At 52.5% G+C, this 26,608-nt stretch overlaps 2 protein-coding genes across 4 annotated transcripts in view; both read right to left on the minus strand.

The window, feature by feature from the left end:
* Positions 1-17,272: 17,272 nt before the first annotated feature.
* Positions 17,273-19,285, minus strand: SPPL2C (signal peptide peptidase like 2C). The gene has a single exon (XM_065897881.1). The coding sequence runs from the start codon at positions 19,283-19,285 to the stop codon at positions 17,273-17,275; it is 2,013 nt and encodes a 670-aa protein (XP_065753953.1).
* Positions 19,286-25,981: 6,696 nt separating this feature from the next.
* CRHR1 (corticotropin releasing hormone receptor 1) overlaps positions 25,982-26,608 on the minus strand; it is a 37,325-nt gene continuing 36,698 nt past the window's right edge. For all 3 annotated transcript variants that reach the window (XM_065897297.1, XM_065897296.1, XM_065897298.1), the window contains one exon: positions 25,982-26,122. In XM_065897297.1, the coding sequence (XP_065753369.1) occupies positions 25,982-26,122 (141 nt within the window). The remainder of the gene's footprint in view (positions 26,123-26,608) is intronic.

A 26,608-nucleotide genomic window follows, 5' to 3' on the forward strand; every position in this document is an offset into this window, starting at 1 on the left:
TTTAAAATCAGGCCCTCCATTTTCCGGTCCAGGGTTTGTTCCTCTGCAGCGCACCTGGAATGGTACTCTCTGCAAACCTGAAAATTTTATTAAAACAGGGTCTCTACTGGGGGAGATTTTGCCTCCAGGGACATTTGACACCGTCTGGAGACATTTTTGGTTGCCCTCACTGCTGGGAAGGAGTGCTAACAAGTGTTTGGAGAGTCAAGGCCACTTGTAAGCACTTATCAGAAGTGGGATCTGGTCACTACCCCATGCGGGGCCCAGCTGCAGCCCATCTAATGGATGCTTCCATGTGGCTTCAGCGATGGGAACCACAACCTCCCAGCTAATCCAACATGCAGGGGCCGAACTCAAGGCAGACTTTTGCTTGTTTTGGTTTGGGGATTTATTTTTGTTTTGTGTTTTCAGAATGTGAATTTTGCATTACTCTAACACAGGGCTTCTCAACCATGGCAACCGTGGGACAATCAACTTGTCCCATGATCCTCGGTGGGCTCAGGAGTGAGGTGTGAGACCCGGACTCAGATTTATGTGCCTGGAAGAACTCTAGACAACAAGTTTTGTGGTGGCCCCTGTCCTGTGCATTGTAGGATATGTAGCAGCATCCCTGGCCTCTACCCGGTAGATATCAGTAGCACCTCTATGACTTTTTTCCTCTGTGGAAGAGCACGTCAATTTTTTTTTTAAATTGAAATATAAGAGGGAGGAGATATGGGGACATATGTATATGTATAGCTGATTCACTTTGTTATAAAGCAGAAACCAATACACCATTGTAAAGCAATGGTACTCCAATAAAGATGTTAAAAAAAGAAATATAACTCATGTACCATAAAATTAGGTGAACATTTTCTATGACTTTTGTTGTCTTTATTCCTTAGTTCCACCTAGGCCTTGCTCATAATTGGTACTTAAATGTTTGACCAGTTGATTCGGCACTGGGCTCTCCTTAGAGAGGCTTTTCCCTGGACACGGTATGGAGGTGGGGTTCTTGCGAGTGATGTGTGTATATGTGGAGGTCTGGTGAGCACACAGGGCAATGGACTTAACTGATGTGCAGGGTCACGTGACTAGTTCAGACCAATGAGTTGTGATGTGTGTCACTTCCAGGCTGGAGCATTTGATTGCTTGTGTGAGTCCCTCCGGAGTCCTCTCCGTCCACTGAGGTGAGCGGAAGCACAGGTAAGATGGAGCCTCTTTCAGGTAGGGCCCCTGAGTGATTACCATAAACCGCAAGCTCCCTCCTGATCCTCATGGGACATGTAGCATGAGAGGAAAGTAAACTTCTGTCAAACCATTGAGATTCGGGTATCCTTTGTTATTGCACCATAATCTAGCTTATTCTGACGGTTACAAGGGCATACACAGAAATCAACCCATATTCAAAGAAACCATCCCATCCAAACCAGCCAGTGGAGTCCATTCAAATGCCAAGATAATCTGGGGTTAAAAAAAAAAGTTCATGAAGTTAATTAACAAACATTTTATTGAGTTACAAACACCAGCAAGCTAAAAAAAGAAACGGCTTGTTTGTGTTATATTTCAGTTGTTTACAAATTCAAGAGGGTGAAACAGAGCATGAGCGCAGTGTGTGCCCTTTTTCTTTCTCTGTGTGATGTGGGGGACCGGCTGTTACAAAGTCACAGAGGGGCTCTTGTGTCCAACAACAGCATCTCGGGGCCCATGTGCTTTGCATATTCATCCACAATAACTACTTTCTTCTTGCAAGTTCAGGCCAGTGACTTTGGGTTTGGGGTGTGGAATGAAAATTATGAACAGGCTAGAGAAGAAAAATTGTACCAAACATGATAACAATAGGGGTGCATGTCTCTTTAAGGAAGACAAATGTGAATATTCAAACTAGATAAACCAGAAAGAGTGACCAATGACTAAAGCAACTCTTTTACAAAGAAGTCTTCTGTCCTAATTCCCTTGGTGCCCTGAAGTGTTTGCTTCTAGATCCCGAGATTCCAGAGGTGGAGGTAAATGGCAAAGAAATGTGAAGCTAAGATTCATTACCATTTGATAAAAAAGATAAAACATTTTGTAGATAAATGCACAAAAGAGAAAAATTCAATTTAATATTCATGTAGTTAAAAAAAAAACCAATGGCTTAAACTTTAAGCCTTAAAAAAAAAAAAAAAAAAAAGGCATACCTGTCCAGGATAAGTTTTCATTACTACATTTTTTCTTAAATAGTTTGCAAACATCACATGGAAACCCTGAGTGTTGATTAATTATTAGGATTCCTTATTGCCAATGCTACTAACTAGCAGGTATTATTGGGTAAAACGCTTGACTTCTCTGTACCTGTTGCCTCATTTGTAAAATGAGTGGGTTGGAATAAAAGACCCTCCAGGGGCCTCTCAGCTCTAAAAAAATTCTGACTTTTTGAAAAGTAGCACCCTGGAGAAAAACGTGGGCCCATCCTTTGTATATAAATGATACATTTTCTGAGAAAATTGACATTCCAAATCTGCCATTTTAAAATAGAAAATAACTTTCTTCCAGATAGGGCTGGTTTCCTAAAAAAGTCAGAGTTGTCAGCATCCAAGGTTTTTGGTGCCCTGAGGAGGGGCCGCTGGAGTCAGGAGCCAGTGCGCTCTGGGCACCTGCTGTCAACTGCAGCATCTGGGTGGAGAAGGTAAAGCAAGAACAGCTGGAGACGCCAGCCAGGTTTCCCAAGGTCTTCCTGCTGCTAAGGAACCAGACCTCATACCTACCAAGGCCAGCCCATGGGCTGAACATGGGGCAATGTGGACACCCCCTGTTCTCTCTGCTTAAAACTTGTTCCCTTCTTCTAGGGCATGGATGTCCTCTTCTTTAGGAGAAATGCCCCTTTTGTGCATGGGAACCATGTGGTTCTTTTTCTTTTTGGGGTACGCGGGCCTCTCACTGTTGTGGCCTCTCCCGTTGCGGAGCACAGGTTCCAGACGCGCAGGCTCAGCGGCCATGGCTCACGGGCCCAGCCGCTCCGCGGCATGTGGGATCTTCCCAGACCGGGGCATGAACCCATGTCCCCTGCATCGGCAGGCGGACTCTCAACCACTGCGCCACCAGGGAAGCCCTAGCACTTGTTTTTATTAAGGCAATTTTGAAAGAGCAGCTTTATGTTCACAGCAAAATTGAGGGGAAGGTACAGAGATTTCTTATATACTCCCTGCTCCCCCCGAAATACACAGCCTTTCCCATTATCAGCACCCCCACCAGAGTGGTACGTCTGTTATAGTTGATGAACATGCAGTGACACGTTATAAACACCCAGAGTCCATAGTTTACATTATGGTTGTATATTCTAAGGCAGGCGGTCCCCAACCTTTTTGGCACCAGGGACAAATGGAAGGCAATTTTTCCACGGACGGGGGTGGGGGATGGTTCAGGCGGTGATGCGAGCGATGGCGAGCGGAAGGTGAAGCTTCACTCGCTCGCGTGCTCACCTCCGGCTGTGCAGCCCGGGTTCCTAACAGGCCTTGGGCTGGTACCGGAAGGTTGGGGACCCCTGTTCTACGGGTTCCGACAAATGTATAAAGATGTGTATCCGTCATTATGGTACCATACTGAGTACTTTTCACTGCTTTAAAAATCCTCTATGCTCTACCTGTTCATCCTTCCCCTACAGCCCTTAGCAACCACTGATTTTGTAGTGTTTCCTTAATTTTTCCTTTTTCAGAATGTCATATAGTTGGAATCATGCAGTAGGTTTTCTGATCCACTCTGACAATCTCTGTCTTTCAGCTGGTGCATTTAGACCATTGATGTGTAAGGTGATTGTTGATATAAGAGTTGGATTAATATTTGTTATGTTTGCTACTATTTTCTGTTTGGGGAACCATGTGGTTCTGATCGGAGGCCCCTATGATGGTGTCCACCCCTCTGGTCCTGCAACTGGGCACCTGATCCAGGCAGGGCTGACCTGTAGGCCTCTTTCTAGTCGGAACTGGAGGAAGAGGCTCCCTTCCTCTCCGGTGGCCAGGGTTCTAGCCTTGTGGAGAAAGTCCCTCCAAGTGAAAGACAAACAGGAAGGGGAGAGATCTGAAGGGGTCTGAGTCCCCACCTGGACCTTCTCCTGCCTTCCCTGTAGCCTGTTCTGAACCCACAACCCCCCATCCAAGGGAGTTGCAGTTAACCATTTGTACCTCATGAGGCTGGACTTGAGGGGAAGAAGGAAGAAGGAGAGAGTCCTGGAAGCTTTTCTGTACGTTCAGCCTGGGGAATCCAGCCTTGGAAAGTCACGTGGAGCCAAAGCATGGAAGATGAGGCCAGGCCCAAAGGCCGCTGGCTAGACCAGCAATAAAGTCCCGCTGGAAAGAGGGTTTATCAAAGGATGGCAAATCTCACGAAGTGGGGAAAGAGAGAGAAGGGGTCAAAATCTTAGGAAGTCTGGCGAAAAGAAGATGGGTGGAAAACAGAGGTTGAGAGAAAGAGAGAGACAAAAAGAGAGAAAGAGGGGAGGAATGATATATCATGGTGTTGAGAGAGATTTTTGAGAATGAATCTGGGTTTCAGCGCAAGGATCTGAGAAGACATCAAAACAGGACAGTCTATGCCTTAAGTGAATTTGGGAGGGACATTACGTATTCAGGAGATGGAAAAACACCGTACTACAGAGTGTAAATGGACTTAGGGGAGACTCACTTGAAATAGATTCACTCTGACCCTTCACTTCTCTTCAAGCTCTGTTTACCTTGAGACTGGCCCCCAATTGCTTAAAGCCAGGCTCTACCTTATATTTATTTCATGTTCTACCAAGACTTAGACTGTTGTTGGCTTTGATGAGATGGTGGAGGCAGCCTCACACCACCCCTCCCCCTTCCCCCTCCTCCCCTCCCACCCTACCCCACCCCCAGCATTTAAAACCCTTTTGAGGTTTCCTACCTGCCTGATGCTGAAATCCTAACTCCTTTCCTGGGTCTCCCAGGCCCTCTCTGATCTGGCACTGCCTTTCTCTCCTCCCTCATTGTTATCTTGGGTGGTCTGGGAGGCCTCACAAAGGCCCTAAGTCAGGAATGAGCTGGAAAATGTGAGGACTGGAGAGAAGCAGGTGTGTGTGTGTTGGGGGGCAGTGTAGGGAGGGGGCAGCATAGGACACAGCCTCAGATTCTGGTTAAAGAAATTCAGAGCTGGAAGCAACCTCGGGGAGGCCCTAACTCAACCCCTTCAATTTATTTATTATTTTTATATATTTATTTTTTAATTGAAGTATAGTTGATTTACAATATTATATTAGTTTCAGGTGTACAGTGTAGTGATTCAGTATTTTTACAGATTATACTCCATTAAAAGTTATTATAAGATAATGGCTATAATTCCCTGTACTATACAATACATCTTTGTTGTTTTTCTATTTTATACATACATAATTGACATATAACATTGTATTACTAACTCTTTTATTTTAAAGACCAGGAAATTACAGGTCAGAGAAGGTTAAATTACTTGGGCAGGTTTTAAAAATAATTATTTTAAAAACCTGCAGAAGTAATACATGAGCTTTCATGTTAAAAATTCAGAGAATACAGAAAAAGAAAAAGCCCCCTTTGGCACAGCCCCACCCACCCGTGCCTGTCCCAATCTCTGCCCCACTGTCCTCTCCAGAGGGAACTTTGACCAGTCGAGAGGGTGCTGTTCCTGACTTTTGGGTCGGCCTATACCTTTGTATATGTACGTTTAGAAATGTACGGCTTTATTTGGGCTTTTCCTTCACATCGGTGGAATTATACTTTTTGGCTTTGGAAACCTTTTCACTTTTGTTCATGTGGATGGATTGCATTCTTTTTACCTGCTGCATAGTATTTCATGGTTAGATGCACTATATCATTTAACCTTTCCTCTCTTGGGCATTTGGGTTGCCCCTGGTTATTAGAAACAGGGCTGTGGCAAATACCATTGGACATGCCTCTCTGAATACAAGTGCAAGGATTTGGGTAAATACCAAGCCGTGGAAGTCCCAGGTCCAGGGGTTCTCATAATGAAATTGTAATCAATGCTGCCAAAGTGCTCTCCAAAAAGGATGTATCAAATCACCTTCCCACCAACGGTATGTATGGCAGCCTGTTTCTCAGCACCACCACCTCCAATGCTGGTTCAATAGCTATAGCCATATAGCTCCAATGCTATATTAATCTTTATAATTCTTGCCCCTGTGTTGGGAAGACAGTGATACCTCTGTTACTGTTGTTATAGTAGTTGTTATTTACCTTTTTATTTTGAAATAAGTTTAGGCTAACAGAGAAGTTCTGAAAATACAGAGTTCTTATAGTCCCTTCCCCCAACTTCTCCTCATGTCAGCATCTTACATAACCTCATATAGTGATCAAAACTAAGACATTAATTAACATTGGTACAAAGCTATTAAACAAACAGCAGACTTTACTCAGATATCACCAATTTTCTCACTTGTGTTCTGGTTGTTTTAAGTTTTGTTTCCCTAATTACTAGAAAGATCAAACACCTTCTTGTATTTTTTTTTTTTTTTGGCCATCTGTGTTTCTTCTGTACAATGCCAGTTCAAAATTCTTTGCCCATTTTTTCCCTTCTTGGATTGTTTGTCTTTTTATAATGATTTGCAGAGGCTCTTTATTTAAGAACTCTTCTAAGCTCACACAGCTAATTAGTGAAATGAAAACCCAGGTCTATCGATTGCCTATTTCCACTACAAACACCCTGTCCTCGGTTCTCCTGCCTCTCAATTGCTTCCTTTCTCTCCTGGTCCATGCTCTGTGGTCCCCAGCTGGGAGACCATGTTCTTATCAGCATCCCTCAGAGAATCAAGTGGGGCCAGGGCTGCTCGCTTGTACCTCATTTCACTCATCATCGCTGGGCTAATGACATTAGAGGCCGTCTGGGATGGGCCTTTTCTGGACACCAGCTTGCTTTCTGGAAATTCTCATCTCCCTCTGAGGCAGGATGCAGAGAACGCTGGCCGCCAAGGCCCAAGAATGTGCCATTGACTGATTGTCCCTTCTTTAATTGCTGTCCTGGCAATCATAAAACCTCTTGCCCTGGCAGAATGGAAACTGTAGAAGGAAGGAGTGTGCGTCTTGGTATCGCTGGGGCCCCTGCAATTCCCAGAGCACCGCCCAGGGCGCTCCGAGCCCCCTCTAGGCCACTCTCTCATCCTCCAGCCACAACTCCAGAAATTGACGGGAGATGGCAGGCCAAGGTGGGCACTGCCGTGGGCGGGGGTGCAAAGGTGGCACCCTTCCTGGCTGCTCTGCTTCCACCCAACCATCAGTTCCTTGAGGAGGGGGGCTGTGTCTCGATATTCTTCTCCCTCTGGCTCTAAAATGGGGCTAAACAGAAATCTTGTCACTTGTAGTTACTCTAGATAAGGAAGGAGATGGGGTGGAGACACCCTTTGTCCCTAGTCTGGTCCCAAATATTTGGCAGGGCCAGTGGTGTAGTGTGTTGAACGGTGTCCCCCTCCCCAAATATATGTCCACCCAGAATCTGTGATTGTGACCTAATTAGGCAAAATGGTCTTTGAGGATGCAATTTTTAAAGAACTTTTTATTTTATATTGGAGTATAGTTGATTAACAATGTCATGTTAGTTTCAGGTATACAGCAAAGTGATTCAGTTATACATATACACGTATCTAGTCTTTTGCAAATTCTTTTCCCATTTAGGTGGTTGAGGATGTAATTATTAAGAACCTCAAGAAGAGGTCGCCCTGGGTTACCAAGGTGGTCCCTAAATCCAATGACACATATTGTCACGCGATAAAGACAAAGGGAGATTGGAGACACACAGAGAAGAGGAGAAGGCCATGTGGACATGGAGGCAGAGACTGGAGTTATTTAGCCACAAGCCAAGGAACGCCTGGGGTCACCAGAAGCTGGAAGAAGGAAAGAAGGCTTCTCCCCTAGACCCTTCCGAGGGCGCGTGGCCCTGGTGACACCTGAAGTCCAGACTTCCATCCTCCAGACTGTGAAAAAATAAACTTCTGTTGTTTTAAGCCACTTGGTTTGTGGTCATTTGTTATAACAGCCACAGGAAACTAATATAGGTGGGAACCAACCAGGCCATTAAAACCCATAATCCTTGAAGGGACTACAGAAATCATCCATTGTTGCCTGAGTAGGAAAATGGGGACAGAAAGGAGGGATGCCCTGCCTCTGGCCAGCATAAGCAAACAACAGCATGTTTCATTTATACACAATAGCCTGTGTGGTGGTATGTCTTTGTCAGCCCCACAGGGGACAGGTGGAGAGCAAGGCACTGGCTCTTCACCATGGAAGGAAGGTGGGAATTTTCTCTGTGGAAAACAGAGGGTGGGGGTGGGGCTTGTTTTGAGAACCTGTGGAAAGCGCCCAGCTCCTTCCCAGGCCCCCTCCAGGCCCTGGGGAGGGGCCTGAGAATTTGCATTTCTTTTGGTTGTTTCTTTGTTTGGTTAAGAAGACATTGGATGATTTTGTGTGTGTGTGTGTGTTTTTTCTTTTTTGCGGTACGCGGGCCTCTCACTGTTGTGGCCTCTCCCGTTGCGGAGCCCAGGCTCCAGACGCGCAGGCCCAGCGGCCGTGGCTCACGGGCCCAGCCGCTCTGCGGCACGTGGGATCTTCCCGGACAGGGGCACGAACCCGTGTCCCCTGCATCGGCAGGCGGACCCTCAACCACTGCGCCACCAGGGAAGCCCGATTTTGTTTTTTAACTGAAGTATAGTTGTTTTACAGAATTTGCATCTTTGACCAGTTCCCAGGCAAGCCTGCTGCTGCTGGATCAGGGATCACTCTTTGAGAACCCTTGCTCTAAAGCAGTGCTTCTTAGACCTTAATAAGCAGAGGCTTCACCTTGGGATCGTGATATAATTCAGATTCTGACAACCCTTCGTACTATCTGACCCTGCTCTTCTCGCTGTCCTTTTCCAGCCGCAGCTGATTGGACCAGGAGTAGATGTTGAATCAAGGGCCCATGGGCTCACCAACAACCAATGAAAAGACCCCGACCACGTAGAGTAAATCTGAGCTCAGCCGAGTCCCTCTCTTGAGAATCAGAATGGTGTCTGAATGGAGACCATTGCCCACTGGTGGTGGTCCATGGGCAGAGACCATGATGCAGAGTTGGGACCAGTGCCACGATGAGGCAAGAGCAAAAATGAGCGTGCAGAGGCAGCTGGCTCGGGAGGGGAAGAGACGAAGCGGACGCACAGAGCCTGTACAGCCTGGAGAGGCAGAGGACGCCTTTGCTTTCTGACAGCTCTCTAATTCCCAATTCCCATGAGCCCCAACTGGGCTGTTTGCCCTGGTGCTCTGAGAAACCCCGTGTCCTTCCAATAAGCTCTTTTTTTGCTTGAGATACTTTGAATGGGTTCCTGTTCCTTGAAGCCAAAGGGCCTGAATTAATCAGAATGTATGAATCTATGCCCTCATCCACCCACTCCTGACGGTGAAACCCTCTGAGGCAGGAACTACATCCCGGGTAATGTTTGTGTCCAGGACCTTGGACAGGGCCCTGCACGGGGGTGCTGGAGAGTGTGGCGTGAATCTCTGGATATACAACGTGCATAGGTATTAGGGGAAGGTGCAAGAGCACATTCCAAGTGAGTGGAAGGTGGATCAGAGGCACGGAGCTGGGCGAGCATGTGTGAAGGGCTACACACACAGGGTGGCTGGGGGATATAGCAGGCAAGCTTGGCTGTAGGGAAGGCTGATCACGGACTGCCTTAAAAACCAAGCCGAGGAGCTGGGCTTGCAGCAGGGAGGCATCCAAGGTCTTTCAGCAAGAAGGACACGACCAAGAATAGTTGTGTTCTTTTTGTTTTTCCTCAAGGATCCTAATGACCTCTCATCCCCAGGTGAGAGGTGACATCTTGAAATAAGCCTGTAAAAATGGGAAGGAGAAAATAGATCCCAGAGGTTTTCCTAGCATAGAATCAACAGGAAATTACGACTGGTTGGACACCGTGCTAAGCCTGGGAGTGGAGAGTATTCTGTTAATAAACCAGAGTGTGGAAATAAAAGTCCAACCTCACTGTTAAGTAGAGACATGCAAATTGAAAGTGATATTGTTTTTCATCATAGCAAATTGGAAAAGATCCTGGTGGAAGTGTGGTAAAATGGTTACTTCCATGTTTTACAGCACACGCAGAGGGTAAATTGACACACACACAATTTGGAAAGTAATTTAGCAAAATGCATTACCATCTTTAAAGATTTTCATACCCCTAGTTTCCCAGAAGTAAAATTACTAGATCTATCTTACAGAAATCTCCTAAAACATGTAAAGTAACTTACTGTCAAAGATATTCCCCACGGTGCTGTAGGAAACAGATCAAACATCCAATAAAGAGAATGTGAAGTCTATGAAGTTCTATCTGCTATGGGATACTACATAGCCAGTTCCACATAAAGGTTCAAAAGGTACATAGACTATTCATAGCAGAATACCAATGTATATATCCATTTTGATAATAACTATGTAAATGAAACACACAAATAAAAATCTGTGAATGGGGAAAAAAATGACTGCCTGGAAACATACCGAAGTTTAACAGGAATTGTGCTTTTTTTCTACTTTTTTGTGCTCTCCACTTTTTCTCCAAAGCACAGTAAAATCATGATAAAAAGAAGCCCCTGGAGCCTGATAAAGCAGCTGGAACTGGGAAACACTCACTGGCTATCGCAACGGAGACCCCCAGCTCCGGTCTCTCCTTCACTGACTCCGGGTGCCCGGCTCTCCCCAGCGGGAAGGACTAGGTGTGTTGCTGTGGGGCTGTGTCTTTGTCTCATCTGCTCTGTGAGACATTTAATTCTCAAGCACAGGGCTGGGCACTCAGGCAGCTTGTGTCAGGGTTACCTGCTGACCAGCGCGCTAGTTTCCTGTGGCAGCTGTAACAAATTACCACAATCTCGGTGGAGTAAAACAACAGACATTCATTCTCTCACAGTTCTGGCAGCCAAAAGTCTGAAATCAGGACTACTGACCTGAAAGCAAGAGGTCAGCAGGCCAGTGCGCCTTCTGGAGGCTCCCAGGGAGAATCTGGTCTTTGCTCCTTCCAGCTCCTGGGGGCTGCCGGCAATCCTTGGCTGGTGGCCACATCACTCTCAGCTCTGCTTCCATCTTCACATTGCCTTCTCCTCCTCTGTGTGTGTAATCCTCCTCTTATAAGAACCCTTGTGATTACATTTAGGACCTACTTGGATAATACAAGACAGATTCCCTACCTCAAGGTCCTTAACTTAATCACCTGCCAAGTCGTCTTTTTCTTCTTCCATATAAGGTAACATTCACAGGTTCCAGGGATTAGGACGTGACTGTCTTTTGGAGGGAATGCTATTCAATTTATCGCAACCAGCTTTAAGAATTAAGTGATGTGGTTTGAGACCAGGCCCACCCATGGCTCACACTGTAGCAGGGGATGGCTGGGAAGACAATCTGGGCTGTGATGGGTGAGGATTCGCAGGAGGGCTGCCTCTCTTGCCCAGGTTCACTTCATCATCTGGGTCAGAACTGCAGGCAGTGGCCAGGCTTTGCCCAGGATGACTTATGAGGGGCTGAGGATTTTGCCCAGAGAAGTTCTCTGCTCTCTGGGTCCAAGAGCCTCCTGCTTTAAGAAAACCAAGAATGTGGTGGGAAATTGGGACCTTGTGAAACAATCCCTGAAAGGCAAGCAGTTGCATTCCAGAAAGAGTTTCCTGTTTGTGAAGGGTTCTTGGGTTAGTTTCCACGTTCTTCACCTTGTCAGTGGCTTGCTGTGTGACCTCGGGCAGGCAGCTCTCACTCTCTGTCCTCAGTTATGGAGAGTTCTGAAAGGTCCCTGGAGGCTCTGCCAACACCCTCACTCAGACCTCATACACCGTCCTCCCCCTAGTCTTTTGCACCGTTCAAGTCCTTAAGAGGCTGGGGAAGCCACTTAAAGGCATTTCTCAGAACTCCTCCTCCCAATGTCAGCAGCCCAGGGTTCTCCCAGTGGAGCCTCAGTTTCCCTTTCCAGCTTCCCCTTCCTGGGGTCTCTCTGAGACTGTGTTCCATAATTCTAGGTGGGCTCAGAGGTGAGATGTGAGACCTGGACTCAGACTTATGTGGCTGGAAGAACTCTAGCCAAGAGTCCTAGAGGCTGAAGAGTAGGTATTCCCAAAGATAAAACTAAGCGTCTGGAAAGTAAACCAGTGATGGGCAGGGACGTGCTCACTGTGCTGTGTGTGGGAAGGGGCATCTGTGGACCTACGAGAACAAGTACTGGGGGGACCAGGGGACAAAATGGGGAGTCCCTCTCACCTAGCAACGGTCCACGTCCTGGGGGTCTTGAAACACAGAATTCGTTATTCACAGTAAGGTCACTTATTCAAGGTGACCTGATTCTATGGGGGTGGGGTAAGCACCAGGGCATGGACCCTTCAAACATTAAGGATGTTTAGTGATGCTGCATTGGGGCTACTTCATTTCTTAAAATATCAAAATACTCTCAGACCCTTCTCCAGGACACCTCCGCTTCCTCACAGCCAGCTTCTAAAGAGTTAACCTTGGGCCCAGTAGGGACTCCAGAACTTTGTTGATGGGTAGTTTATTGTACATTTTTTGAATATCACCCCCGACTATAATTATTCCAAAGTTCCCTGATGGAATGCCCCTGGCCCTTGGAGCGTGAGCCCGCCTGCTCTTACATTACTGACCAGGAGATGGCAGGACAGGAGCGCACAAAGTTCAGCGTTGCAGGAAAAAAGGCACAAAACCTTCCGCGTTTCAGTCTAACTGAGGAGGGATTCCTCTTCTGGTTATGCGGTGGTGCCCTTGTTCGCCGCCAGGCACCCACCCTCACACCACACCTCACTGGGCATGGCCGGACATCCTAACCCTTGGAAGGGAAGAGGATGACACCCCCTCTGGGAGCTCAGCCAGGAAGAATTGTAAGCTGATTTGGAAAAGACGGCATTTGGAGGTGTGACAAGTGCTGTCCTGGAAATTTTGCTCTGAAACCTGGGCATCGGGTAATGAGATAACATGTGTATCTAGCCTATCATTAGCGCTTAGCATGTGTTAGCTGAGTGAACACATACCTCACCTCATTTAATCCTTTCGACAAACCCACAGTGTAAACCTTTGCAGCCCAGTTTACAGATGAGGATATCAAGGCAGAGGGGTGGCTCCAGTTGTCCAGCAGCACACGGCAAGTGAGTAGCAATGCTGGACTTTGAATCCAAGCCTCAGTGACTCAGAGCGCAGCTGTGTCCTCCTGTGCTAGCTGAAGAGATGCTTGATGGTGAATCACAAACCTTCCACACACAATTACTTCCCAAAGAGAATAGAGGGCTGAACGTCCTGAGGGGCACAAGGCAAAGGAATGGGTAGACCCTGGGTTTTCCTGGAGGAGGCATATTTTGCAGATCGGGGTGTGCAGAGAGGAACGGTGTTGAGGATGGGAACTGATCCCAGCTGCTGGGCTGGGAGGCAGAAGACCGGAGTTGTGTTCTGTTTATGCTGTCCCATTGCTGTGTGATGTTGGGTGGCTCCTGACACTCTCTGGGCTTTCCTTTCCTCATCTGTGGGACAGAGCATCTCTTGGGTCCTTGCTGGTTCTCACTATCAAGGGAAGCCAAAAGCTCTGGTACCAAACTTCTCACCAACTAGAAAACAACTAGGCTGTGACTATTCAGCTCATGGGGTTCTTGCTGGGATTAAATGAGGCCACAGAGAAAAATGTCGGGCAGCCTGAACACAGCGCAGCCCCAGAGCTGGGACTGGGCCACCTGGAGCCCTGGGCATGGCTCAGGAGTTCATTCCTGCCCTGGTCCCATCTTAGTTTTTTTTTGGGGGGGGCGGGGTGTGGAGGGGGGTTTGGCTGTGCTGTGCAGCTTGTGGGATCTTAGGTCCCTGACCAGAGATTCCGCTGGACTGCCAGGGAATTCCCCACCTCCCCATCTTAGGTTTCACCTGTCACAGGTTGGGCTCTGCAGGTGTTGAGATGGGGTTCAAAGTGCAAAAGCAGCAGAGGACAGAACAGGTGAGGGCAGGGGAGCCATCAGACCGGGGCGCAGGCTTGCCTGCCACCGTCTCTGCTAGCCCAGGGGAAGATGGTCAGGCCCTGGTCCCACTGTACTGCTCTGTCATTAGCTACCTGAGGGTGCAGTACGGATGTGTGTGCATGTCTACTTGCACGTATCCGTGTGTGTGTGTGTGTGTGTGTGTGTGTGTACATGTGCAGTACTCTGTGTCCCTCTGGCACTCAGATGGGGGTTGCCAACTCTGGGCACCTCTGACAGGTGACAGCCACCTGGATTCGGCCCAATCCCTGGGAAGCAGACTGGCAAAGGGAAACACAGCCAGCAGCTAAGAGAGGATCCTGGCTCTGGAGTCAGGGCAGGAGCAGGGGATGCTGGGTCATCAGAGAAGAGCAGCGACAGCAGCGCTACAAGATGTCGGGAGCCCAGGCTCGGCTCCTTACCCGGTTGCTTTAATACGTGCCAGAACCCCCGAGGTAGGCAGTATCATTCCCCCCATTTTATAGGCAGAATAGTCTCTGAATGTTAGAAGAGTGAGGACAGAGTTGGATTCATTCTTCCCTGAATCTGTTTGGACATGGCGGTGGGTGGGATGGGGAGGGCTTCCCTTGAGCATCCTCTCCTTGGAGGCAGGCATCGCCCTGCCCAGGGGGCTCCAGTCCAGCGTCCCCAAAGCCACTCCGACTGCAAGTTCCTGGGAAAGCAGAGCTCCCTTGCCCCCCAGTCTAGGCGGTGAGGGGGACCGAGGGGCCTCAGCTCTGTTCAGCCCTCCCCCTTGGGCCTGGCAGAGGGGTATAGCCCACGCTTGGCGGGCCCAGTGACGCAGGTCAGCGGTGGGGAGGTCGCCCTGGCTGGAGGTGAGCCAGAGCCTGTGGAGGCCCCTCTGTCCAGGCCAGATGGTCTCTGGTTCCAGCAGAAGGGGCTGCCAACCTCTCCGGTCAGTGTCCTGGCCCGGGTTCCTCTCTCTGCCCTTGTCCAGACCCGGCCTTCAGATGCTGTTTGCCTAGGGGGCTGCGCTTCGTCCCCAGTGAGTGGGACTTTCTTTGAGATGCCCTTTACCTGGCCCCCTTCCTCCCCACCCCCAGGGCCCAGCCAGAACCCTCAGAGTCTCATCTCCACACTGACCAAGGCCCTGCAGTACCCCAGGGAGGCGGCCTGGGGTGTTCGCTCGTGGTGTTCAGGCTGGAGCAACTCATTCATGCATTCATTCATTACAACCAGCTTTAAGAATTGAGTGAGGTGGGTTGAGACCAGACCTGCCCTCGGCTCACACTCTTGTGGCCGCAGCAGGGGATGGCCGGGAAGGCTGTGGTGGGTGAGCATTCCCAAGAGGGCTGCCTCTCTTGCCCAGGTTCACTTCATTGTCTGGGTCAGAACTCCAGGCAGTGGCCAGGCTTTGCCCAGAATTCATTGGTTCATTTATTCCATTCATTCATTCAATGATTCATTCATTCATTCATTCCTCCAGCAAATACAACTCAAGCAGCTGCTACCTACCAGGCCCTGTTCTACACAGATGAACAAGAGGGTTCCTGGCCCTCACCAAGCTGACATGGCTGGGGGAGACGAGAAGACTAATGAACCGGGTATAGGGTGATGTGATTGAGGCCAGGGGCTGCTTTAGGAAGGGTCATCAAGGTGGGCTTCCATGAGGAGGGGGCGTTTGAGCTGGGGCTGGATGGACAAGAAACTGGCCAGACCCGATTCTGGGGGTAGGAGGAGTGGAAAGTTGCAGGTAGCGGACCCAGCACGTGGGAGGGTCCTGGGGGGGGCAGAGGGAAGATGTGTGTGACGGGGACTGGTGTGTGCTCGCTGGTGGTGGTAAGAGCAGGAATGCTGGGTGTGGAGGGGAGGAGGGGAGGAAGTTGGGGCCAGAACCCAAAGGCTTGTAGGGGTTGGATTTGATTCCTTCAGCTCCTTTCACAAAGGGGAGTAAGATACACAGAGCTAACATTCATATCGATCTCCCTACATGCATTGCGTCAGCCCTCGTATATAAGCCAATGCGGTCACACCTCCCCCAAACCCCCACAGTAGGTCCTATTATTATCCCATTCTACAGGTGAGAAAACCGAGGCACTAAGAGGTTAAATCACTTGCTCAATGACACAGGACAGGTCAGTGGTGGAGCTGGAATTTCCGGTAGGCTGCTGGTTCCAGAACTCTAACCACGGTACCACACTGCCCCTCCCACATAGCCTCCTCCGGAAGCCTTCCCTCACCCTGGAGTTTGTTTGCTCTGCTTAAGCAACATATAAACACACCATAAAACTAAAGAAACTGTGGGGTCCTCAAGAGGTCATTTTGTCCATGCCCCTGCCTCCAGGTGGACATGGTATAGGTCCCATTTTTTTTTTTTTTTTGCAGTACGCGGGCCTCTCACCGCTGTGGCCTCTCCCGTTGCGGAGCACAGGCTCCGGACACGCAGGCTCAGCGGCCATGGCTCACGGGCCCAGCTGCCCCGTGGCATGTGGGATCTTCCCGGACCGGGGCACGAACCCGCGTCCCCTGCATCGGCAGGCGGACTCTCAACCACTGCGCCACCAGGGAAGCCCTAGGTCCCATTTTGAAGATGAGACTCCTGAACCTCAAAGAGTTTAAGAGATTGGTCCATCGTCCAGGGTCAGGGAAGGAAGCACGGGAACTAGAGCCGTGGTCTCCTAAATTCTTCCACTCCGGCTCCAACCTCTCCATCCCCGTTTTGAGATGAGTCTCAAGTTGTTTCTTGTCTGTTCTCCATCCCCCACCCTTCCCCCAGCTGGACAGCAGTCTCCCTCTGTGCCCACCACAGGGTGGTGTACACAGTAGGCGCATACTTGATGCCTGTGGATGCAGAAGGTGGATGACAGCAGGCACATGCTGGGCGTGGTGTTGCTGTCCAGGATGCCTAGAGCAGGGACGCTTAGCGGGAAGGGTGGTAGTGAGCTGACACTTGAAGGCTGCTTAGAAATTCTCCAGTGAGTGAGGGAGCTGGGCTGTGATATATCTGTCTGGGATGGGAAGGGTGTCTCAGCCAGAGAGAAAAGCATGTGCAAAGAGAGAGGGAGAGGATGTGGTGTGATCAAGGAAGAGTAATTGTTCAGTTGGACCTGAGCATGAGAAAAAGATGGACAGTGAGGCCGGGGTTGGGCTGCAGGGGGAGATGGGGCCTGTCCTAAGGGCCCTCCAGTCTCTGCATGGACTTACTCCGTGGTTGCTGCTTTCTTACAGTCCTAACAAACAAAGAGGCTCCATTGGGCAGATATGGAATATCTTTAATGCCCCAATTTCTTTGTGCCACACATGGCTTTGCTCTGCAATAGTCTAGAGGCACAAGTCCCGGGGCCCCCGGTTCACAAAGGAGCCTGGGTCGACATGCTCTTCTTTACCTCCAGGCCCTTCTTCTTGTGGAGCCCCGTCCGGGGCAGGCCAGCATCGTGGGCCTGGGCCTGGGCGTGGGTGTGGCCCAGCTCCGAGGGCGGCGGCATGAGTGGCATCAGTGGCGTCAGCTCCTCTGAGGCCACAGGGTGGGTACAGGGCAGCTCATCAGCCTCCAGGTTGGCATCACTCCAGCCCTCAGAGCTGTCACTGTGGCCTTCAGGACTGGTGGCTTCATCCTCAGATATGGTGACAATCTCAGCCGTGTTCTTCCCAAGGCCGCCGTCTAAGTTCCCTGCCAGGTGCTCAGTGGCCCCCGCAAGCTCGCCGGCTCTGTGGACATCTGCTGCGCGCTCCTGCTTCTGCTCAGAGCCAACTGAAGGGGCACCGCGGAGCCTTGGCACCAGCCGGGCGGGGCTCTGGGCTCTGCCCTGGCCAGTCCAGAAGAGGGTGAGCTCTTGGCGGCAGGCAGCCACGGCCAGGCTGGTGAGCAGGGTGCTGGACACCAGGTAGAGCAGGGCGGGCTGGCCCATCTGCATGAGCGCCATGGCAACAAAAGTGACCAGCAGGCCCACAGCGTAGGCCACGGTGCAGGCCATGAAGTAGACCTGCTGCGAGCGGATATGCACGTCAAAGCGGTGACAGTAGGCCACCAAGAAGCCGGGGACCACGATGTCACCGAAGCCAAGGATGGAGAAGGGCTGGGCACACAGGGTCAAGGCTGAGAAGCTCAGCCGGGGCACCTTGAGCGCCATGGGCAGCCTCTCGTGGCTCAAGGAGTCTGCCGGACCCAAGGCTACCTCCAGCATGATGCTGTTGCCGGTCCTGGTGAGCAGGGGTGTGACGAAGACGAAGAAGACATCAAAGGCCAGCAGGGCCAGCAGGAGGGAGGCACAGCTCTTGAGGGTGGACAGGCGCACACGCCGCAGGATGAAAAGGCAGTAGGCCACACCCAGCATGTCCTGCAGGAGCCACGCCCAGCGGTCCTCGTTGCGGTAGGCGACCCAGAGGACCGTCACCGCCACGCACAGGCCGGCCAGCAGGGGCAGCTGCAGACAGGCCCAGCGGCCGGGCAGGAGCCACCGGTATTGCGGCACCACGGACACCAGGCACCTGTAGAGGCCGGTGCTGGCGCCCAGGCCGAAGATGGCGATCTGGACATAGACGAAACAGTCGTAGAAGAAGTAGAGCAGCAGCATGTTGGAGGAGGACACGGCGACCACTGCGCCCGTCATGGCCGGCGTGAAGTCCACTGCTGCGCCTTTCTGCTTGTGCCCCTGTTGGGCTGCCACTGCTTCCTGCTGATTCTGACCGCCAGGCCCCCCTCCCCCTTGGGCCAGGCGCCGCTGCAGCCAGTCAGCCTCGGTCACTCCGGCCCAGTAGCCGCCCACGGCCACGGTGCCTACAGCCAGGAGGAAGATGACCACCATGTCGTAGTCAAGGACGGGCTCTGGGGGTGCATACAAGGCCACGCGGACCCTGGCGCCACCACGGGTGTAGCTCAGGACGTCGAGCATGTCGGTGTAGCGGAGCACGGCCACGGGGATGGTGAGGTCTGGCAGGGGCTTGTGGCGGTCCTGGGTCGCCAGGGTGCTGTCTGAGCGCTGTCGGCCGCTGACCTGGCTCACGATGAGCAGCCCGTGGGCTCCTCGGGCCTGAGCCAGCCAGCCTTTGGCGTAGAAGCTGCAGTTACCCCTCATGACCATGGCGGTGGTCTGGCGGAGGGGCTGCTGGCTGGGGGAGCCGGGGTGGGCCTGGTGGGGGGAGTCCTCGCCTGGGCACCAGGGTGCATGGGTGCCATCGTACAGGGGCAGGAGTGGGGCGTGGTGTAGGTCCCGGGGCAGGCTGACATAGTCGGAGCGGAACAGGACGCAGTAGTCCTTGCTCCAGTTGTCCGACGCCACGTGGAGCACAGCACACTCCTCCCCGGCCACGGTGCTGGCAAAGAGGAAGAGGAATAGAAAGAGGAGGAAGCCCGGGCACGCCATGCTCCTCAGGCACCTGCTGCCGCGTCCCGTGTGGCAGCTGCCCACAGCCCACTGCCCCTTCTGGGGGCTGGGTGTGGCCCTCAGTCACAGAGCAGCAGCTTTGACTTCCGTCCAGGAAACCAGGGCCACACCTATGGAGTCACAAAGCCGTGCAGCCTCTCGGAATCCTGTCCCCCAACCCTGCCTCTGGGTGCAGAGGTCATCTGGGTCCCCATACTCTGCCTAGTTCCCAGTGGAGCTGGACCAGCTAATTTGAAACAAGAGGTGAGAGGATGGGGTTGAGGACCCAGGATTCTGGAGCCACCTTGCCCCTTACACACTGGGCAACCCGGGCAGAGGCCTCTCCTCTCTGTGTCTGTTTCGTTAACTGCAGAGAAATGAGGACATACGACCAGAGAGTTTCCAAGGCCCCTGGGAGCCCTGACCTCAGGGATATCGTGCACTTTTATTGAACTCTTCCTAAGTGCCGGGTTCTTTACCTGTACTCACAGCACCCTGCAAGGAGGTATTACTACACCCACCCAGCACGAGGCTGTGAGCTGTCTTTTAAATCACACCCCTTTGGGCAGGCACATGACTGGAGTTTTATTCCCAGACTCCCCTGGATTTAGGAATGGCCACGTGGCCATTTCTCACCAATAGAATTGAGCAGAAATGATGTGAGTCCCTCGGGGACCCAGAGACTGTGGGGCTCCTTGTCCATCCCTTTCCTTTTCTCACAAATCAGTCATGGACAGGCCACTGGCTCTGGAGAGGAGGGCGTTGTCCTAAGGGATGGGGAGAAAGGGAGCGAAAGGAACCAGGTCCCTGGATGTCTGCATGGAGCATGGGATGCTCACCGTGGACTGTTAGATACATTATCTTCCTTAAGCCACTGGCTTATTATGAGTCTCTTTGTTACAGCAGCTTAAACTTACCCGAATACCCCCACTTCACGGATGTGTAAACCGAGGCTCAGAGAAGCCCACCCCATGGGCCCCAGCCCCGGTTCCCAGATCCAGCTCTCACACTGGACATGACCCTTAGGTCTTGCCCTGTCCAGGGAACTGCCCGGGGCCTGCCCGTCTCCCTGACGGCTTGACTGCAGCTCTGATCTCTGGCCCAAGGCCTCACCCGCTGCTAGTTCTTGTCCTTCAGGCCCTACCTCCAAGGACAGCTCCACCACGTCCAGGAGACTCTAGGCCCTGTTCTTTTTTTTTGTCTTCGTTGCTGTGCGTGGGCTTTCGCTAGTTGTGGCGAGCAGGGGCTACTCTTCATTGCGGTGAGCGGGCTTCTCATTGCAGTGGCTTCTCTGGTTGTGGAGCACGGGCTCTAGGAGCGCGGGCTTCAGTAGTTGCGGCACACAGGCTTCCATAGTTGTGGCGCACGGGCTTAGTTGCTCTGCGGCATGTGGGATCTTCCCGGACCAGGGCTCAAACCCGTGTCTCCTGCATTGGCAGGCAGATTCTTAACCACTGTGCCACCAGAGAAGTCTCTGGGTCTTTTAAAAAACCAAAGACTAAGACAGCTACTGGGGTAGTATTATAAAAAAAAAAATAAATAAAACAGATAATAACAGGTTTTGGCACAGATATGGAGAAATTGGGATTCTCGTATGTTGCTGGCGGGAATATCCAGTCACTGTGGAAAACACTTGGCCGTTCCTTGATAAGTTAAACACAAAGTTACCATATGACCCAGCAATTCCACTCCTGGGCATATACCCAAAAGAATGGAAAACAGGTATTCAGACAAAAACTTGTCCTTGAATGTTTGTAGCAGCACTCTTCACAATAACTTGGAATAGATGAAAAGAACCCAAATGTCCTTCAGCTGATGAACAGATAAAGAAAGGGGAGTCTAGCCGCACAATGGAGTATCATTCCGCCCTACGAAGGAATGAAGTTCTGATGTACAGCACAACGTGGATGAACCTTGAAAACATGAAGCAACGGAAAGAAGCCAGACACAAAAGGACAAATAGCACATGACTCTACTTTTATGAAATTTCCTGAATAGGCAAATCGTGGAGACAGAAAGCAGGCTGGTGGCGGCTGGAGGCTGGGGGAGGGGGGGAGGGGGAGTGACTGCTCAATGCGTCCGGGGTTTCCTTAGGGTGATGAAAAAGTTCTGGAACTGGATAGAGGTGATGGTTGCACAACACTGTGAGCGTCTTTAATGTGTTGAATCGGTTGAAATGGTAAGTTTTATATTGTGTGTGTTTTACCCCGATTTTCAAAAGAACAAAGCAAGGAGCAGCTCCGGTCCCCTCCAGGGCACTGTGCTCAGGACAGGCCTCCTTGTAATTCTTCTGGACCCAATCAGACCAGCACATGCCCCCATTTGGGGTTCAAAAACATGGGCCCCCCAGAGGCTGCTCCTGCCTCTCCCCCACCCCGATCTACCCTCAGGCTCCTGGTGGCCTGGGCTCAACGAATTCTCTGGAGGCTCATTTCCTTTGAGGCTCTTCCTGGGACCCAGCTCACAGAAGGCTTTTGCGTGTCTGTCCAATTGCTGCTTCCCCAGATCCCCCCACCCCATCTCCCAGCACCAGCCCCCAGCCCCCAGCCCCCAACCATGGAATTGCTCCTCTCTGTGGCTGCTTGGTGCCCTGACAACGCCCTGCAGGATGCCCTGGTAGGCGTAGGCACACAAGTGGCCGATGAGTGCTCAGTGATAGTATTGCTGAAATGTACGAAGCACCCCCTCTGTTTGAACCAAGGGTGGGCAGGTCAGTTTGAAGTCAGGGGGCTGGATGAGATGAGCTTGAGAGACCCCTGAGCTGGAGGCCAGTGGCATCCTCACATGGGCTGGGCAGGGAGACCCACAGAGGCTCCAGGTGACCTGGGCTGTGCTGTTTGCAGTTAAGCGTCATTTTAAGGAGTGGAGGGGTGCAGGGTGTTGGGAAGGTGGGGAAGGGGCTGCTGGATATACGGAACCCTCATCGCTCCCACCCAGCTGCGCTCAGCAGCCAGACACTGGCCGGGCCGTCTTTGGGCCGGTTTCATCTTTGCCTGGGACACATCCCCGATCTGAAACCCCGAGGCCCCCTCGCTGTCCCTCCCCACAGAGCTGCTCTATCAGTCCTGGCCTCCCCAAACCCAAATCCAGTGACTTCAGTCCACTGATGGGGTAGAAAGAGGCCTGGATGTGGAGCCAGAGACCTTTGATCTCAGGGGAGTCGCTTGGCCTCAGTTTTCTCAGCTGTAAAATGGGCTGGTTCTGTTCCCTACTTCCGTGAACGCTATAAAGGATTTTGTGGATTGCAAAGCAATCTACAAATGTCCTCAATTAATTATTATCTGGATTCCAAACCTCCCTCCCTCCTCGATCTGCACCCTCTGCCCTGACTTCCGGTCCCAGGGTGTCTGTCAGGGTCCCAGTCTGGGTCCCATCAGCAGCAGGGGGACTGAGGAGGCCTTGCGGGGGAAGCCGAGGACCCCAAAGCAGGGGCTATACCTTCACACTCAGGGAGGAGGGAGCCAGAACTGGAAAACCCAAACCCCACAGGGTGGTTTTTCCTGTACTGGTGATCTGTGCCCGTGAGGGAGGGACCCAAGGAGAAAAGGGCTCAGGTGGGGGAACTTTTAGGGAACTGCAGCCTCTGAGTGTGGCATGGAGAAAAATTCTTCCCAGCTTGAGAGACGGGCCTGTCCCGCAGTGATCCCCACCCTGCGGCTGCTCGGCTCCTTCCCACAGTGGGGTGACATGTGTGTCTGTTGGCCCATCACACAGCCACAGCCCCAAGGGACCTCCCTTCCCACCCACCCACAAGTCGAAGCTCAGGGCAGAATGACTCAGAAATCCCATCGGGGGCCTGCCTTGATTCCTGCCCTGCAGCCCATGGAAGGGTTAAACTCAGCACACCTGCCCCTGGCAGGAGGGCCTGCAGTTCTTTGCAGCCCAGGTGTTTCCAGCTGTGCTGCAGCAGCCCCTCTACCCTTCCAGTCTCTGGACGAGAGGGATCCTGGGGTTCATCTGAAACAGCGCCCATGGCGCAGGGACCCCTTGCGGCTTCTCTGATGACCCCCAGCCTCGCCTTGGATGTCCTCCCACGACCTTCCAGAGCCGGCAGCTCTGAGCTTTGCAGCCTGTGTGGTGTACGTCCTGGGGGTGTTGCTCGCCTGCCCCCGCCCACAGAGCTGAGAGCACAGTAGGCATGGGAAGGGTGCCCATCAGCTAAAACAGCCCGGAGGCACAAGCAGGAAAAGGGGCACCGCCCCAGCTTGGCCCTTTCAAGACCCCTTGCCTATAAAACCCCCTCACAGTCGCCCCCAGCCCCTCTCAGGCTCCTCTGTCCTTGGGATGCCCCCAGCCCCCCACATCCCAACATTGTCCATGAAATGCCTTGCTTTCTCCCTTCTCCTTCATTGGGTGGAAGGCAACGTTGAGAAAGGTGCCTCACTTGTGGCCATTTGAGACTCAAGTCACTTCTGGTCCCCCTTGTCAGCTAGGACCCTTTGTGCGGCTGTCCCACCCCAGCTGCTCTGGAAGCTGTCAGCATATCTCCGTCTTGGTGCCCCTGGTCCTATTCTCATGGCTTCCTCTACTCAGCGGGTCCCCCCATCTCCCTCTTTAAGGGGACAGCGCTTGGGGAGTTAGCAGAGCAGGGTACCCCACATGGCCTTCAGGGACACCCCCAGCTCCTCCCTCGGGGAGCAGTCAGATCCTCACCCACTGGACCTCCCCTGCCCCAGTCGAAGCTGCGGGGCTCCCAGCACCGCGGGGTCATCTGTCTGTCCTGGTGTCCTGATAGCACACGCACCACCCCCCCCCCCCACTCGTGCATACACACACACCCCTGCGTGGCCCTCTTTCCGGGTCAGAGACTCAGAGGCAAGGCCCAGGCCTGAGTGTGTTGGGTGGAGCGTCTGTGCCCCAACCACCTCCTGCCCCGAGGACGTGGCCCACGTTGTGCCCGGCACTCTCCCGGACTCCGCAGGAGGTGCAGGGATTTACTGTCCCCCAGGAGCTGGTGGATACATATCCCTCGCCCCTCAGGTGGGACGACGCAGGTGTGGGTCCCACCCGGCTCTCCCAGCTTCCGCAGCAGGACTGGCTGCAGCTGCCCACGGTGGTGGGCGTGTGCGCCCCACCCTGGAGTTGGTTCTCGAAGCCTTGTCTCTTGGTATGCTTCTGGGGTTTCCATGCTAAGACAGCATTCAAGCCTGTTCGGCCTCCCCTGCTTCCTAATTCCTTCCTGTTCCCAGCTTATCTCCTCCCCTGGGGCTGGGACACACTTCGGCCTGGTCCCACTGACTTACCTGTGCTCAAGCTGTGCCCGGCCTGTGGTGTCCTCCACCTTCTCCCTACAACTCACCCCCTTACAAAAGCTGCCCTTACCACGTGGTCCCCACAGACCCATGCCCTTCTCCTAAGTCCTCTCCTGGACCTCAGGGGCTCCCCTAGCGCCCCATCATTGGCGTGTGTCTGAGTGCCACTGGTTCCCCAACCACACGGTGACCCTAAAGGCTGAAAGTGGCCTCCATTTCTTTGTGGTACCCTCCCTACCCAGCCCTAGCACATACCAGGCTTCACAAGTGCTGGTTGAAAGATAAACATTATTATTTACATTAGCCACCCCCATCTCCCAGCCCCACTCCCCCAAAGCCCTGCTCCGGCTGTCCAGTATCTCTGGATGTGGCTGGATCCTTACCAGGGGTGTAAGTGGTCAGCTGGCTGGTTGCCCCAGGAGCCACTTGTCCTGCTCTGGGGAACTTGAGGCAGAGGGGGGCTGAGTGCCCCCCACTCTTCTATCTTTGCTTAGCTAACGATGCTTCCCAATGAGGTCATCCAAGGGCCACAGGGTCCCTTTGACCAGCAGAGGGGTTGCCCCAGAGGCCAGGTCACTGAAAACAGCAGGCTGGGTGGCCCCCAGTATTCTCTGCCCCTCAAAGGGAGGCTGGCTTTGGCTGGGGCACACACTGGCTTTTGCTCAAGGACACTCTGTCACCCTCCCACCTCCCCATCATCTCACGAAGGGGGAGACACCTGGGGCAGGAGGTTAAGGAGGGGGAACCCATGTGGGCTGTGGGGTAGTAAAGGTCCAAGGGTGTGAGGCAGGGCATTTCTGGTGGCAGTGCAACAGGGTCACACGAATTTCCGGTGGCTTGGGAGGATTTCGGTGACGTGGCCTGATGTCTGATGATGCCACCTGATTTCTAACAATGTCAGCAGGGCTTCTGACAACATGGCCTTGGTTCCCAGTGGTGTTGGAAAGCACTGCTAAGGCCTGGAGGCATCATCACGGTGGCTTGAACGCTGTCACAAGAGTTTCCCATGATTCTCCTGGAGGAGTGGATGGCCCTGCACAGTCGCTGAGGACATCCCGGGGTCTCCAATGGGCTGCCATCTTGTGCTCTGGAAGCAAACACCTCTTGGAGGGACCCACATGCTGCTTTGGATTCCCTGCTCTCCATCTCCACTCCATTTCTGTTCCATTCTTGGGACAAAGGGGAGCCAGAGGCCCTGGGCCCAGCGCAGGCCTATAGGTTATCTTCCATTCATCCCGTGGCCCAGACTGCTCTCAGAGGCCTGGAACTCCTGCTCAGCTGGGGGTGCGGGAGGGGCCTCCCGGGCTCTCAGTGCCAGCCAGCTACTCCTGGGGGCACAGGGTATGGGAGAGAGCTGGTCCCCTCCACACACAGGGCGGCCAGCTGAGCCTGGCGACCATCTCCCCAGCCATGGATCTTGGGGGCCACTCCACGGCCCTCCAGCTCAGACTGCTGTGGACTGTTTGATGCTGTGAAAGCTGACACGGGTGGGGGAGGTGGGGATGGACATGGCGCGGGCCACGCGGGCGCGGATCGAGTGCTTGTCCTGCCATCGGTGCCACCTTTTCCGGATGGCAGAGCGGACCTGTGGGCACAGAGCAGAGCATAAGGGCTGAGCCGGGGTTTCAGGACCCCCCTCCCTCCCCCAGGGCTTCCACAAGCAGCTATACAGGGGAGCTGTGCACAGGGGGCCACGTCGGAGGTGGCAACATTCACGTCATCAACATTGTTGATTTGCATATTTGTTAGGACAATTTTCTCAAGCGTTCTGAGCAAGGGGTACCTTTCTCAAATCCACCCAAAGGTGCCATATGGCCTTTGCCATGAAGAATCTCTACCCTCAACCCATACACATCTCCTGCCCTCAACCTACATACACCCCTTGTCCCAGGGCTCAGCTTCCTGGTTTTCAACAGCCCATTTCACAGACTCATTGATGAGACTGGAGCCCCGGCTTCTGGCTCCCACACGTACTGCCTATGAGAGCAAAGAAGTGGGCTTGCCACCTCGGGCAGGAGGAGGCTACGGACAGTCTCTGGTCCCAGCAGGGCTCCTGCCGTCCCGAGTCCTG

This window comes from Phocoena phocoena, chromosome 19, assembly GCF_963924675.1.
Source record: "Phocoena phocoena chromosome 19, mPhoPho1.1, whole genome shotgun sequence".
In the NCBI taxonomy this organism is placed as follows: Eukaryota; Metazoa; Chordata; class Mammalia; order Artiodactyla; family Phocoenidae; genus Phocoena; species Phocoena phocoena.

Excerpts from the sequence above, each read along its gene's own strand:
- SPPL2C (XM_065897881.1), bottom strand. The coding sequence starts at position 19,285 with ATGGCGTGCCCGGGCTTCCTCCTCTTTCTATTCCTCTTCCTCTTTGCC.